We start from the raw sequence: 15734 nt of genomic DNA, 5'->3' as shown, positions 1-15734 counted from the left end.
ATGAGAGATGCCAAGAAAAAGCTTTCTATGGAAGGCCACACAACCTGAATTTTAGAAGATGAAAAGGTGTCTAAAAGTAGATTTCAAAGATGAGCAGTGTGAGGAGGCCAAGTGAGGAAAAACACAGGGTATAAAAAATCCTTGGGAGTCTGGGATTAGAGTATAGGTTTACAATAGATACATCAGAATGCAAGAATGAATCCATAGGGCAAAAAGTCTGGGAAAGACAAAATGGGCCACAATATGGAGGGCTTATGTGACACATACCTGAGTCTGGGCTTTACCCTGGATATTATAGAGCCCCTGTACAATTTTAATCAATTCTGAGTTGCGTTTAGGTTGATCATTCTTATAGCAATAAAGTTCATGGAGAAGAATTTCAAGAACAGAGTGGTCAACAGTGTCAAACACCAGAAAGTGGTCTCATAATTTGAGGACTAAAAAATTCATTTGATTCAGTAATTCATTCATTAGGAGGTTAAGGGTCAGACCTCTGACTCTAATGCATTAAGGGAAGAGAATGGAGGTAACAGCTGAGAGGAAAAGGACTAAGATCAAGCATAGTAACCCCAGAAAAACACTTTTATGAGAGAAAGACTAAAAGGAAGATCTTACTCTGAAGTAAGTCTAATCAAAAAAGTATAATTGAGAGAGAAGAAAAAATTGTTCTCATCAATATATAAATAATGTGCCATTATCTACTATTAGTACAATGTTATTCAATTACCTTACAAAATAAAAATGAAACAGCAGGATTCAAGACATGTGACTGATCCTTAAAAACATTCCTGTGATTTTAAAATCCTTTTAGGTGTATTACATTAAAATGCCCTGCCTATCCTTTCATTTCTGAGTGGATTGAACAAAGGAAAAGTAAATTAAACTGGTATTGGGTAAGATACCCTGATGGGCTAAGCTTATGTGTGCTACCCTTAGCAGAAATGCGAATTCTCGATTGGTCAGACAAATTGTTATATTTCTGCTCATTTAAATCTGCAATATAGGTTATAGTGTCACATGGAAGAAAGAAAAGATGGGGGAATCTTTCTTTCTGCATCCTACAGCACCAATCAGCAATTTCCCCTGCTCTTTTCAGCTCAGACCCTTGGGCAGGAAACTCTCAGCTACAGGCTAGCTGTCCTTTTCAATCCTGCCTATTCCTTATAACTGGCATTATGGTTGGTGCTAGTTTCTAAGAACTCTCCTTGTGTATGTGAGACATACTTCAGTCTGACATCCCCGCGGTTTCCATTTTTTATAAAACCCATAGGTTTTTGACATTTACACTCAAGACATATGTGCTGGGAAGTAAATGCACACACATGACACACTACTTAAGAGACAACAGAAGTAGCCAGAGAATTTTATTTCATCCTGTTTACTGTTACACCCAGAATCTGTTTTCTGTAATTATGAGGGTATAATGAAAATATTTCCTAATCTGCCAAAGACGGTGACTCAAGCACTCTGAGGGATGGTGATCTCAGAGAGTTAGACAAAATTAGGTTGGAATCTAAGCTCCTCTCTTCCTCTCAGCAGGTAATTCAACTTCAAGTCTCAGGTTCCTCAATAAGAAACCTGCCCTAAAGATAACAAGAGCACTTGAAGAATACTGGCAGAACCCGGCCCATAGCAGTCAGTCAGTAAAGGGCAGTTATCTTTCTCCATGGTATTTTGCTTTTCCTTCTTTAAAAATCCTCAAGTCCCATGCCTCAGGCTTCTTATCAGTGAATAAGGAAACAGGAACCAATAGTATCAAGGCTTAAGTGTTTTCAAAGACAATTTTCAGGAGGTTGACTTATTATCCTAAAATTTTAGATACTACTCAGCAGAATTAAATGACGCTTTATTTTAAATAAGTGGCTCAGTTTTGAATCTCAAAATAAATTGCAGGACTATAAACTTCCTCATAGGATTTTAAAATAAATTTCAATAACATTGGAATAGGTAAAGGTTAGACTGATAGAAAATTGTACAGAATGAGTTTTGAAGTTCAAAAAAGACCAAGTGTTGATAAGAAACTTGACCAATTTCACTTACTGCATCATCCAGTAAGTTTCCCGTACTCTTTTTTCCAGAAGACTTTGATGAAGGAGAAGGTGAAGGAGAAGGGGCAGAGAGTGTTTCTTCTTGTTCAATTTCTTTTTCCAATTTTATCAAACCAGGAGGCTCCACACCATACCTTTTTAAAAGACACCAGATCAATACACATGCATAAGTTGTAATAATGATACACTGCCCATATGTTGCATTCAATTATACCATAGGACCAAATTGCTGACTTTTCAAAACAACATTAACTTTTCTCTGGCATTGAAATAGTATGTTCTTAAATTGGCACCCTTTTAAGCAGGGAAAAACACACACACCCCCATACATACATACATACATATATATTTATAGTTACATATACATACGCATATATGTTTACATCTATATATGAACATATAAATGAATAGATGCATAACATACTAAAAATAAATTAAAATACTCCATATAATATATTAATGAGTCAATAACATGAGTTACCATATTAATTTAGTCTTCAGCTTTCAGATTTACTAGCTTTAATGATATTAGTGCTATAATTGAACTCCTATTTTGAATATAAGCTTGTTAAAAATGGAAATAAAATCAGAGAGTCAGAGTCAAGTTGAAAACAGCAATTTCCCCAAATAAATGTCCTTAAATGAATTAACAGAGAAGAAATTCACTCTTACTTGTATATCTTTATGGACCCAGAACAAGGTAGAATGGGTAATACAGTACATTGGTTATGCTTTTAAGAACAACATAATGAAAGCATGTACAGTATTACTGAGAAAGAAAATGAATAAAGAAACAAAAATAATTTAGAATAACAATATGTTAAAAACTTTGTGTTGTAAATTATAAATGCCACAGCAGTTCAAAGACAGAGATGTAGTTGTTAACAGCATTCTTATCTCCCATATTTTTCTTAGGCTAAGTTTAAATTTGGTTTGGTTTCCTAGATGCATATCAATTGTACCTAGGTGAAGGAGGCCAAAGATAATTCCAGAATTTGAGAATTGGGAAGGATCTTTGGGTTCATGTAGTTATACCCTTTCATTTGTACAGAATAAATAAAACAGATCCAGAGGAAATATAGAACGAGCTAGGAACAGAATAAAGATGCAAATCTAGGTTTTCTTACTTCAGGTTTTCTCTGACATTTTAATCAGGTGATCACATGTTAGAAAGAAGAGGAAAAAGTCACTTGGAAATTTTTAAAAAATAGGCTGTGGATTACCTACAAAGTAAATAACCTATATAGAGAGAATAAATATGTTGGCAATATGTCTAATACCTTAGAGTGAGTGAATAGTATATTAAAACATCATTAAATGTAAAAGCTTAGGTTATCGTCTTCCTGTTCTAATGGCTTGTTATTTTAACTGACATCATCACACACGTCAGGTGGCCTTTGAGAGCTGGAAAACTTATATCAGAATTCAGTACGAAACAGTTTAAGCTGGCACAACTCAATAATTGCTGTTTTGCTAACTGCCTCTAGTGAACAGAGTAATTTTTAGTTACATAAATCAGTAGCTAAAAGACTTTAGGCGCTATTTATCACATTTCAAACCTTTTATACAGATTAGCCAGTTAACAGGACATTTGTAGAAACATGCAATAGACCTCAGATTCTATAACAGTAGAGACTGTCTGATTCACAGCATTCCTAGCAGCTAGTGTAGATCCTGGCACACAATAGGTACTTAATAGCTACTTTTTTTGAGTGCAAAAAATTTCCATATTCTCATATAACAATGAGTTCAGGCTCCAAAGCTGAATTAGATTTCATTGTTTTGGATCTTTAAATGCATGTCACTTTAATAAACATATCGACATTAAATGTAAATAAGTGTTTTACCCCCAAAAAATGTTCTTCTAGAAAACTTTAAATCCTATTCAAAACCAAAATACATTTTTAACTTTCTAGTACTCATTAATTACACTTAACTCAACCCAGTATCTCATTACTGTTGACAAGTACCAGTAATATTCACTTGAAGATTTGGGTATCATTCTTCCCTGAGGCAGACTTGAGCTAACTATGCCATTAACCTACTCTTTAGATTTAGCAAATCACTTAACCTCTAAGAGTCTGTTTTCTCTCAGGAAAACACAGATGAAAGTGGCCTGTCCTAGAGGTCTGATGTAGCAGGAGAGAGAGAGAGAGAGAGAGAGAGAGAGAGAGAGAGAGAGAGAGAGAGAGAGAGAGAGGAGAGGGAGGGAGGGGAGGAGGGAGGAAGAAGAAAGTTAAAAGAGCAACTGTTACTGAATTCCATGTGTCTGGAACTTTTGGGCATCTTGACATACATTATTTCTGAGCCTCAGCTTTATTTCACTGTAAAATGGAAATTCTAATTCCTGTGTTTTAATACAGTTAGAAGGAATTAAAACAGTATCCATTACACTCCCAGTACAGTGTCTGACACATGGCACCACCTCCGAGACGGCTGTTGATAACTGATGTATCAAAGCTTGCACAACCAGGAAACTGCAGCATTGAGGTCCTTTTGCCAAAGTTTTAACTTTTTAAAATATACCACCCAATGAAATTATGTAACAGCCTCAAAATTAAGATGTAGTGTTATTACTATTGTTATATTATTACTATTGTTGGTATCCTTTACAAAAAAACTCACCATAGGCTTTCTTTAAATTAATTTTCCTAGAATTGTAGGATGGCAGGAATATCTCAGTGCTGGAGCATAGCAGAACAAGTTATAAATTCATTTTTGCTGCTAACTCGCTGGATGAACTTCAACAGGCAACCCTTTTTAATCCCTCTAGACTTATGTGAAGTCTTAGTTCCATCAAGGTATAACATTTTGCTACATTTAATGTTCTCAAGGTAATAACATAAACTGGGCAGTGAAGCTAGAGGAATTTAACATGCTAGAATTCACAGCCAATTAAAAGTCAATCATAAATGAAAACATCATATTTGAAAGTATAAATTGTGTCAATTGGAAAATATGATTTCATTTGTAATTGTAGGTGGATTTATACCACCTTTCAGGAGCAGGCTGTTTGGGTTGCACAATTTTTTCTTTTTCTTTTTCTTTTTTTTAACAAAGTGAAATAATAAGAAATATGTTATTAAAAAGTAACAACAAGCTCCACTCCATGTTGAATACAAAACAAAATTTGAATGAAGTTGGTAACAAAGTCATACATGGAAAACTTTGCCCTGGAGATTTTTCTTTATCTGGGAATGCTGAAAATTAGCTATGCCACTGAACATAGAAAATCAACACTAAGCCCCAAATTTCTGCTTATATTGGCTTTTGAATACTTCAAGCTGCCTAAGGTACAGTCAGCCAATCCTGAAATACACACTTAAATGTGATTCATTGGCTTCCTGTCTGTCTGGAGGTGTCAACAGTCTGTAAATCATGAAATTCCCCTTGGGTTGGGGGCCTGCACCTGAAGCCAGCTTAGTTACCAGTAGGTCTTTTTTCTGCTCTCCAAAAGGCTGCTTCATTCTGGTTTCCATGATTAACTCTATACCACTCTACATTTTGATTTTGTTTATAAGGTTTTCAAAAATTTATAGTGTTTTCTATTCTTGTCCAACTACAAGATTTCAAAGCTTTGCGGGAGAAGGGGTAACTGTTGCTTTCAAACTGAATAAGGGTCAACTAAAGATAGCAAGAAGGTTGAATCCACTAAAACCAAATCTTTGCATCTGTATACCCCAGTGATGTGAAAGTAGGGGGAATACTGAAAGGGCAATATCATATTATCATTTTTTTGGTCTCATTTCAAAAATGCAAAGTGCTAGGGAAATGGTCTTATGGTTAATAACTTTATGATGAGATCTTAGAAATGGACTTTTCATTTTTCTGGCACAGGATATAGCTTTTGAGATTGGTCTAGATGAAATAATTGAGCCCCCAAACTAAGCCCTGAACTAGAAAATTTACTCAAACTATTTACTAGACTATAATTTTCAAAGAAAAGACATCTGGAGCCTATTTTACTAGAGTTGGAGGGATAAAGTTTAGAAACTCCCCCTTCTTAAGGCAAACAACAGATAGTTTATAGATTCTTGCAAGATGGTTTTTGCCCCATTTTTTATTCTGTTTTAAAGTTATTTAAAGATAGATTTAAATTTGGATGGAAATTTCACTCATATGAAAACAAATTTTATTCTTAGCAGTCAGAGTCAAGCTCTTTAAATAGGATGAGTTAATTAATAAGCCTTGTATAAGAATATTTTCTTTTAAGTAACATTTCATTAAGTTATGGATTAAAATAGGAGACTAACAAAAATATTCACAAAGCATATTTCTTTTGAATGGTCATAAATTTTGTTGAAAATGAAGAAAACACTCAAAAATAAAAATATAAAAAGCTTCCCTCTGATGTTGACTATTCATCATAGCCCCAAACCAAAATATCAAAAGTCTTTTTTTTAGTTTTATCATAAAGCTAATCTTAATTCTGCAGTCTTAAAAAAGGTTGAATTCATAGTAACTTTTTTTAAACAATGAATATCAAAGCACCCTCATTAAAAAGATCTTTGAGGTTTTATTGACCTGTTTTTGCTGAGTGTTTTATTTTGCAGAAGGCAAACATGCATATTTTACACACAGAAACTGACATGGTTTCTGAAATATTAACAGAGGGATTTCACCCTCCAGTGATGACAGCTCTGTTTAGTTGAAAATAAAAGGAAGTTTCACCCATGAGAACAAAAATAAGTGGTCTCCTTCACCCACCCCACAGCTCTCAAAGGAGCTTCACGGAGTGTTCCCAGGCAAGAGAATACAGCAGGGAATTAGAAATATTTAGTGAATCATTTCTAAAGTGATGTTGATGCTTTTAAGATGACATCTATGTAATTTGAGAAATAAATGTTTAGAATCAAGTGTAAAGAAACATCATCTATCAGTGGAAAAAACACAGAACTCGCAAGGTTGTATTGGGATTTTGTTATGGCCAAACCTCATCTGTTGTGTGTACAAATTAATGTTGTGATTCTTGAGAGCTCTCCGAATACCACTTCTGGTTTTGTCTAATGCTGTCTTAATTCAATAATTCAATAACTCTGTCTTAATTCAACTCCATAGAGGAGTACAGGGAGGAGGAAGCACACATACGATGATCTAGATAAAGGTTTAATATATCTAAAGAAAAAATTAGGAGTAAAATAAGATGGGAATGATGAATTTCCCTTTTTTCCTTCAACAATTATGCTTCAACACAGGGCTAAGGTAGTGATGTTTGGGTTTATTGGGTTACGGATTTTAAAGCACAATTGAACGTCCATTAAAATTTTGATAAAATCTTCAAATGTGTACAGAGAGAAACTTAAATAGACATGTATACTTAAATGTTCAATCTATCCATTTGGCATTCAGCTGTTTAACCTTATGTTGCACACAAAGGTGATGCCCTGAATAATCTGTTAGCATATTTTTTTCTTTTTCATGGGAAGTGTGCAATACTTCACATCACTTAAGTAGGTGAAGAAGATAAAAGGCAAAATTTACAAATTGAATATTGTAATGTATTGTCTTAATCCTTAGATCACTGCTTTGTGAAATTAGTAATTTTCTTTTGTAATGTGAATAATCTCTGCTTTTATCAGTACACATGGTCATAAAGTGAGGTCAGAAATGTAGCCACCCATTCTTATTAATAATAATAATAATGATGATGATGGTAATAATAATAAAGAAGGCAGAGAAAACTTTTGGAGGTGATAGATATATTTATGGCATAGATTGTGGTGATGGTTTCATAAATGTATGCTTATATCCAAACTCATCAAGTGGTTTGCATTAAATATGTACAGCTTTTTGTATGTCAACCATATCTCAACAACGTGGCTTAAAAAAAAAAAAAAGAAATGGAGCAACGCAGAATCTCAATTTTAAAATATTTGGGGAAAAACACACACAAAGCACTTCATATAATGCTTCACCTTCAAATTGACCAGGCCATTATGATTCCCTTTCATTAACCAAGATATTAATTTGTTTTATATACTATGGCAAGGGGCAATTCATGACAGACTCAGAGCTGGAGGAAAGGTGATTCCTAAGGGAATTTTGTCATTGGATAGCATGCCTTCTTCTTTGATGACTCGGTCATAGTTAAAATGTTTAGTTCAGCAGGATTCCTAACAGTGTTCAGATAATAAAGAGTATAATTACAAAAAATAAAATAAATCCAGAAAAATAGGTAAATAATGTACACTAAACAAGAGGAAAATGACAACTCCCAGCTAATTCGGTAGATAGCACCACTCCTTTTTACCTCTATCACAACTTTCAGAATCACGATGCCTGTTTGATCCACATATTTAGGTTATCAAAGCACCAAAATAGAATCTGGCATTTCAGAATATTCTAATGATATAATTAAAATAAACAAGTAAACAAAAAGTTTTCTGCCTAATCTCCTATTACCCAGGAACTCTAGACAATCTGTCTTTTACTATAGCATTTCAGGGGCAGCAGCTCATTTACTGAGATTTTACTTTGTGTGTATTCCTCCTTCCTGTATGTTTAATATCACCTTTCTTACGGGATATCTGCTGAGCCCAAGGACTCAAGGCTGAGTCCTTTGACTCATAGCTGTTTGTCCTGCAGGCCAGAAGGCTTAAGCATGGTAGAGGAGTGGCTTAGCTGAGTCCTAAAAGCAACAGGTACCTTTGTCTTGCTCCCTCTCAGAACCCAAGAAAGTGACAGCATTGAAGGGGAATGGGGTTCTAAGAAACAGTCAGATACTATGAACTATGCCTGAGTAGTAGAGACCTGAGTGGTCAGAAGACAAGGGTACCCTCTCCAGAGGCTGTCACACAATATAGCTGGGAGAGGTGTGGGAGAAAGTAGGGACATCCCTAAATGTCTCAAATTGATTTTTTTCACTCCTTATTGAGTGGAGCCTCATTCCTATTTAATTCAAAATTTTAAAAATTAAAACAATCTCTCTCATCCAATTATTATGATAAAGTAAAATCCATACCTGATGAACAGTTTGTTAAGATTATGTTGACTATGACGTTTTAAAGAACTTGGGGTTACTTCTTCTGATTACAGTGAATTTTCCACTGGATCAAAAAAAGGGCTATTCCTTGGCAGCAAGTTTTCTACCCATTGCTGTAATATGCTGATGTGCTCACCCTGTATTTTCTTTTCTTTGATTTTCTTTATAGCTCTCCCTTTGAGAATTAACACCCAGAGCACACTCTTACTTTGTCTTATTGGTTCATCTGATCTCAATGCTAGAAGTATAATCAGATCTGGATGAGAAAACATCTTCTAATTAATTCTGAAGTTTTATTTTGCATCAAGATCTATTCAAACATTTATATCTTCATTTATAATTCTTTGGGCTTTATAAAACTGTCAGAAGCCTTGTTTGAGGATTTGCAATGTAATAAGGAGAAGACATGAAACCAAATCAAGTCAGCTGAGCTAATAAAGTCCTTTCCCTTACTTATTTAGCTACAGGTATGATTTCTACAATGACTTCTTGTTTTTCTTTTCTAGAAGAAAAAGATTCCAAAGATATCTCTACATATGAAGGATAATATTCTATCTTTTCCCAATCAAATTATGGAGAATAATTTAAAAACTATCAATCCACTCAGGAGTAGAAACCAAAAGAGCTGAGGGATGAGATGTTAAATGGGGAAAATGAGGAAAAAGGAACAAAAGAAGAGGCTGAAAATTATTCAAGAGTAAACAGGAAGAGAGGGATGAGGGAGCTGAGAAAGAGAGAGAATAATGGGAATAGACTTTCCACTAAGGAAAGCATAATTGTCACATACAATTTCATGTACAAGATCCTTCCCAGCCTCCCAAGAAAGAGTTGCAAGGAAAATGTCTTCAATTAAAGGATATTTAGAAAATGCTTAAATATAGTGACTTTGACAATAAGGCCACAATGTTAAGAATATTGGTGGTCCACTTTTAGTTTGAACAATTGCTCTCGAGATGTTCATACTGATCATATTTGAAGGAGTTGCTTCTCAACACCTAGGTTAAACATCAGCGATGAAAAGGCAGCAAGCTTCTCAGCTGCTTGGATGCTGAGATGGTCAAGTCTTAAGTAGCGGCAGTAGTATGACCTACCTGGCTGCAATCCGGCCAAGCTCTAGCAAACAGAGACACACTTCTCTGGGTTGCTTGTGGAGGACTGAAAGACAAGACAAAGGTGGACACCTTTACAATAGAAAGGACAGTAAAGCAGCTCAATGGGGAGCAGGATCGACTCCCTCATCACTCATGGTCCCAGTAAATGAGCTAGTCTTCATTCTGACATTCATAGAAACCATCCTATTCCACAGTACAGTTAGCTTTACTAAAGTCCTAAAGCAGTTTTCAAAACTCTTTTCCCAACTTCCTCCCCAAAAGCCATGAGTCTCAGGAATCCCACCCTGAAAATATTTTCTTCAATTAGTTAATATTTGTAAGTCAATACTGGAAACACATGTAGCTATAATTATGATATAAATAGTAGATGGATACTTAAAAAGAGACAGCAAACATATGACTATGAAGCAAAGTCTGGTCTTTTAAAAATCCTAACTCTATATTCACCAGGGATTTTAGCAGAAATAATGCAATGAATAAGGATTAAAAATTACACATCATGGTCCTTTGTTATCCTCCAAACAACAATGTCAAGTGAGCCCTCTGAAACTTGATGTCTTCTCCTAACGAAATTTGACTAAATGATACTTTAGAAAGAAACACTTTCAACTGACTGAATTTTGTAAATATGTACAAATACATACCATCAGCCAGTTTTGCCCATAAAATGAGCAAATTAGAAGATGGTTCTCTGCATTGATACTTCTTTTCTAATATAATATGATTACTTAATAAAGCTGCTTTATCAATTGCTCTGGACACATTCAGTAATGTTGACAAATCATACTTGCATTTGTTGAGCCTACCAGAGGAGTATATACTGCTTATACTTTTTTCTTTTTAAACTAAGATTAGAGAATTTTTAAAATGTTATTATATACAGCACCTAATAAAGACAACAGATATTGGGGGGAAAAGATAGAATTGAGAATGGTCTTTACATAGACACAATATCCTGATAAAAGAAAATACTAGCTTATTGATAAACATTAAGAAAAATAGCAATATTGCTTCAATTCTTAAACATAGAATTTTATAGTAATTTAATTTCCCAGCTTTATTCTATTCCCCCACTTAAATATCTAATTCCTTCTCTCCACAGGTTTAGGCAATGGCAGTATTTGCCACTGACACCAGAATGGAATTTGTTGGGAGTGTGTGGTGAATAGAAAAATACATTTACTTAGATTATAAAAGTATATGATTTCACTTGGCTTTAAACAAACAAAAATTTATTATCTTGCTATAAAATGTCATCTTTAAAGCTTTTAAAATAAGTTCTAATATCATCAGCAATGTTTATTAAAATAGAATTGATTATGGGAAATCTGAATTACAGAATCTTTCCATTCTTGGTAATATAAATTTGAGTTTCAGCTAACGCTTAGTGAATTGTCATAAAACCCAGATTGGGGAAGTCTAAAATTACTTTTAACTAAAGGGGCTTAAAGCAAAGATATTTACTACCTCCAATTTCAAGTGCACCATTAGCTGACTCTGGCTGAATGATACAACTTTTGATACATTAAATCGACTTCAGTGCAATGAAATGTACGGACTGTAATATGACATAGGCATCAATTTCAAACAGAGAACAATAACAAACATCACAAAACAAAAGCAAACAAATGAAAATCAATCTTCTTGTCTAGATAATCAGTTTCTTCTGATTTGGACTTTTTAAATCCTGTCCATGGTACAAAATAACAAACAGGAAAAAGGAATACATGAAAGCTGAGGAGAAGAAGATGTTTAAGGCCCTGCTATTACCCTCATCTTCAGTGAGAGCTGTGTGAAGGAAGCAGCTAAAGCTCAAGGAGACTTGGATACAATCTCATGCATTTTGTGATGGAAACAGTGTTAAAATATGAAAACTATTAGTGAACTGACCAAACTGTGCCAATATGCAGTCAACACCAACTCTAAAAAGCAACACCTGACTCAACTATCATGATTCTTTAATCAACGTATTGTACTTATTTTGAGAGTATGTAAGAATTGGAAGTAAATACCAATAGATACATTCAATGGAAAATAAAATTCATTCTGAAGAAAAACAGTAATGTGGGTAATGTAAGAAAGACAATGTGATATGTAGGATGCATTGCTATTGTGTATTCAGCTATCAATTTAAAACAGCCTTTGCCTGCCAACACTCAAATATCGACTCTACCATGGACTCATTAGAAAATCAATTTGGCAAACTGAAAAGTAACTGCATGATTCTCCTTTTTATATCCTTAACAGAACCAGCTTATAAAATTTAAGACAAATAAACGTCTCACTCAGCATCATTCCTTAGGAAAATGATAATAGAAAGATGATGTTTTACTTCCTAGTTTTCTTGGAAGTGTTATCTTTAATAAAGCAATTGCTTTATTGCTTCAAAACACACCTATAATATTGTCTCACTTGTTAATGGCATTTTGAATATTGGGCATATCATGCCTGATCCATAATGGCCCAAAATATCATGTTTGATGACTGGTAAGCAATGAATGAGTTAAATCTGCAGAGAGGCATAACAGCACAATGACAAGAACAGAACAGAGTAATTACTCAGTAAACACTATGTCTCAAATTATCAAGGATGAGACAATTATGTCGTGATGATAATGGTTGTGACAGTAAACAAACTGAATAAAGGCTAAAATCTTACCTAGCATATTTAGAAAAGGCAAGAATTTAAATTATGTCAAAGTTTATTTAATTGTAAAAGCAAACACTCTTACCTTATTCTATAAAATTAAATTCAAGAGTCTTTAAGTAGTATCTACATTATACCAAAGAGGTGACTGTGTTTGGTTTTTGCACTCAAGCAAGTTCTAAACTAAAGTTAACAGGTGGAAAGAGAATAGTGACCATGGGATTCAAGCCACAAAGATCTGGGTCTGAATGTGAGCTCTAAAATTTACTAGTTTGTTATTTTGGGAGATTATAAAATCTCAGTTTTCTGAGGGAAAATAATGGTGTGTATCTTGCAATATTTTTGTGCGGATTTAACACAATATTATTTGTGTTATTCTTAGCCAATGCTTGGCACATAGAAAAGACTTCCCAAGGTTAGTTTTCTTTCTTTATTATTATTTTTGTTGTAAATTATTTGCTTAAAGATTATCTTCATTTGGCTTAGCTAATATTAATACACTCATTTTTTTTCCTATAAGCATTTTTTTGTCTGTGCACCTGTCATGTGTAAGCCACCATACTAAGCAGTGGAAGAAACCTCAGAATTAAAAAAACTACTATGGATAGATGTGTATAATTTAAAGCAGTTATTATAATGAGTGTATTTTGAATATTTTGTCATTTATATTATATCAGAAATAGTTAATTCTAAATTTAATCAAATTGAAGTTTAAGTAGGTCAATTTGGCCAGCATATATAGACAGATATAAAGGAGACAGCCTATCATTATTATGCGTTTGTGCTAAGTATAAAACTTAAGTAACAATTACATTAGAACATGTCATTTTATGAAACACTAAACATCTTACTGTCAATTTTTCTGCATCTCTCGGAATAAAATAATTTAGATGAGCCCATTTTCAATAAGTTACCTAAGTTGATTATATATTGCATATATGAATGCATGTTTTTGTCAGGATGATTAGAAAGACAACTTTTAGTGTATTGCATTTGAACTAAAGCCTTTATGTTGAATTGTATGTACTACTCATTTTAAAGACATTTTACTAATTTGTCTTTTCAAAAATATAAGGAAATTTATACTTATATTGAGGTTTATGGTAGGAAACATTTTTTTCACTCTATCATTACAATATTAATATGGTCTTTTGCTTTGAGTTGTGGTTAGAAGAGGGGATCACTATGGCTTTCTTTCCTCTGAACAAATTCTCTTTAAAACAAAAAGCTGTCTAGTCACTGGTGATTATTATGCAAAAGGTCTTATCATTGGAGGCTTCTTTTTAAATAATCAAAACTGTTTCGAAGAAAAGTATAAGGCAGAACACCTCTGGGAAAAGCAACACAGATCCCTGTTCAAAATATGTGGCAATCTTATAACCTAGATTCTGTTAAAATCTCATGGGCATCAAATGTCAAATGGAATGCTGCTAGCTCCAGGAATAGAAAATGAGACCTTCTGCTAAGGCAATGGGTAGAGTTTTAATGTCACAGAATCTGCAAGGATAAAATGCATTAGACCATGAATGTATATTTTACCTATATATATTAAGTTTCAACAGATGGACAAAAATTGAAAATATGAAAATTTCATTATCTATTTGGTTTATATATATTAGAGGCAATAATATTCATGTTGGTTTTAAAGGAAACTATATTTTAGATTTATATTTAAGAAGAAATTTGCAAAACTTTTATTTTTGACTGAATATTAAATTGTGAAAATATCATAAATTTAATAGCTTCCCACCTCCCCAGAGCAGAGAACAGATTCTCATACTCAGAAAGAGTGACATAGTAGAAGATACAGTAAACTAGATGTCAGAAGAACTGGCTTCTAGTCAAGCCTACATAATTTTCTCATCTCTAAAACGTGCCTTCTACTTGCTCTTTCTTAAGGGCATTTGGTATATGGTAAACACTCTTTGCTACTTAAGTGATGGTCCACAGAGCAGTAGCATTGGTATCAGCTGGGAGCTCGATAAAAATGCAAATTATTGGGTCCCACCCCAGACGTATTGAGCAAAATTTACATTTAAGCAAGGTTTCCAGGTGAGGAATATGCACATTAAAGTTTGAGAATCATTATATTAATCAATGTTATGATTATTACAATAAACGTCAATTATAATTCTATATCTATTTTGGTTAAAATATTCAAATGTGATTTGATATACGGAACATGCTCTAGAAATGTTTAAGATAACAGTGATGATGATGATGATGATTATGATGATGATGATGATGATGATGAATGGAGGAAAAAATAATTTGGGAATTGGATTAGCCCTTAATGGGTATTATGGGCATTTATCACCTACCAGGATCTATAAGGTACAAAACATGCCTCCCAAGAAAGTAAAGGGATGGCTGTCTACATCATGTTACTCCCAGAAAGTCACACGCAGAAATCCTTGAGTTTAAAGGTGGGGAGCAATTAGGAATAGCAAAGAAATTTAGGTGCCTTAAAACTGATCTGAGGGAGGCTAAAGAGAAGAAAAGGCAAACAAGAATAAACCTCACAAACTCATGAATGCTGAGTGTGTGTGTATCCAAATTTCTCAGATCACTGTTCGCATTTAAAACAGGATACAGCAGCCGTATAATTCACATAAACAAAGAGAATTCATTCATAATCTCATCAGTGATGGAAGATGTATAGAATAAAATGTAGTTAATTACCTTTGCCACTAAGTCAAAAAATGTCCCAGAGCAAGGAGTGCCCTTTCTGTCTCTAGCACCCAGACCTTATGTGAAATTAATGGATTAAGTCCCTATCACTCAGAGCAGCAATAGGAGTCAAGAGTCTCTTCTAATTTGGTTTTTATTTATATTTTACTTTTCCTTTTACTTGAAATCATCATATGAACTTCTAAAATTAACTCATACGAAGCATAACTTTCTGTAACACAGGGACATGATCTTTGAAGGTTAATGAAGCTGAA

The 15734-nt window shown here is 33.9% G+C and overlaps 1 protein-coding gene across 11 annotated transcripts in view; it reads right to left on the bottom strand.

Annotated features, from left to right (window-relative positions):
• GAS2 (growth arrest specific 2) overlaps nt 1-15734 on the bottom strand; it is a 159753-nt gene that overhangs the window by 56153 nt on the left and 87866 nt on the right. For all 11 annotated transcript variants that reach the window (XM_059931277.1, XM_059931279.1, XM_059931280.1 and 8 more), the window contains 2 exons: nt 10122-10185; nt 2041-2182 (listed from right to left, as the gene is read on the bottom strand). In XM_059931277.1, the coding sequence (XP_059787260.1) occupies nt 2041-2182; nt 10122-10185 (206 nt within the window). The remainder of the gene's footprint in view (nt 1-2040; nt 2183-10121; nt 10186-15734) is intronic.

Source organism: Balaenoptera ricei, chromosome 8, assembly GCF_028023285.1.
Source record: "Balaenoptera ricei isolate mBalRic1 chromosome 8, mBalRic1.hap2, whole genome shotgun sequence".
NCBI lineage: Eukaryota > Metazoa > Chordata > Mammalia > Artiodactyla > Balaenopteridae > Balaenoptera > Balaenoptera ricei.
Note: the sequence above shows the minus strand (reverse complement) of the source record. Positions and strands in the feature narration are given on the sequence as shown.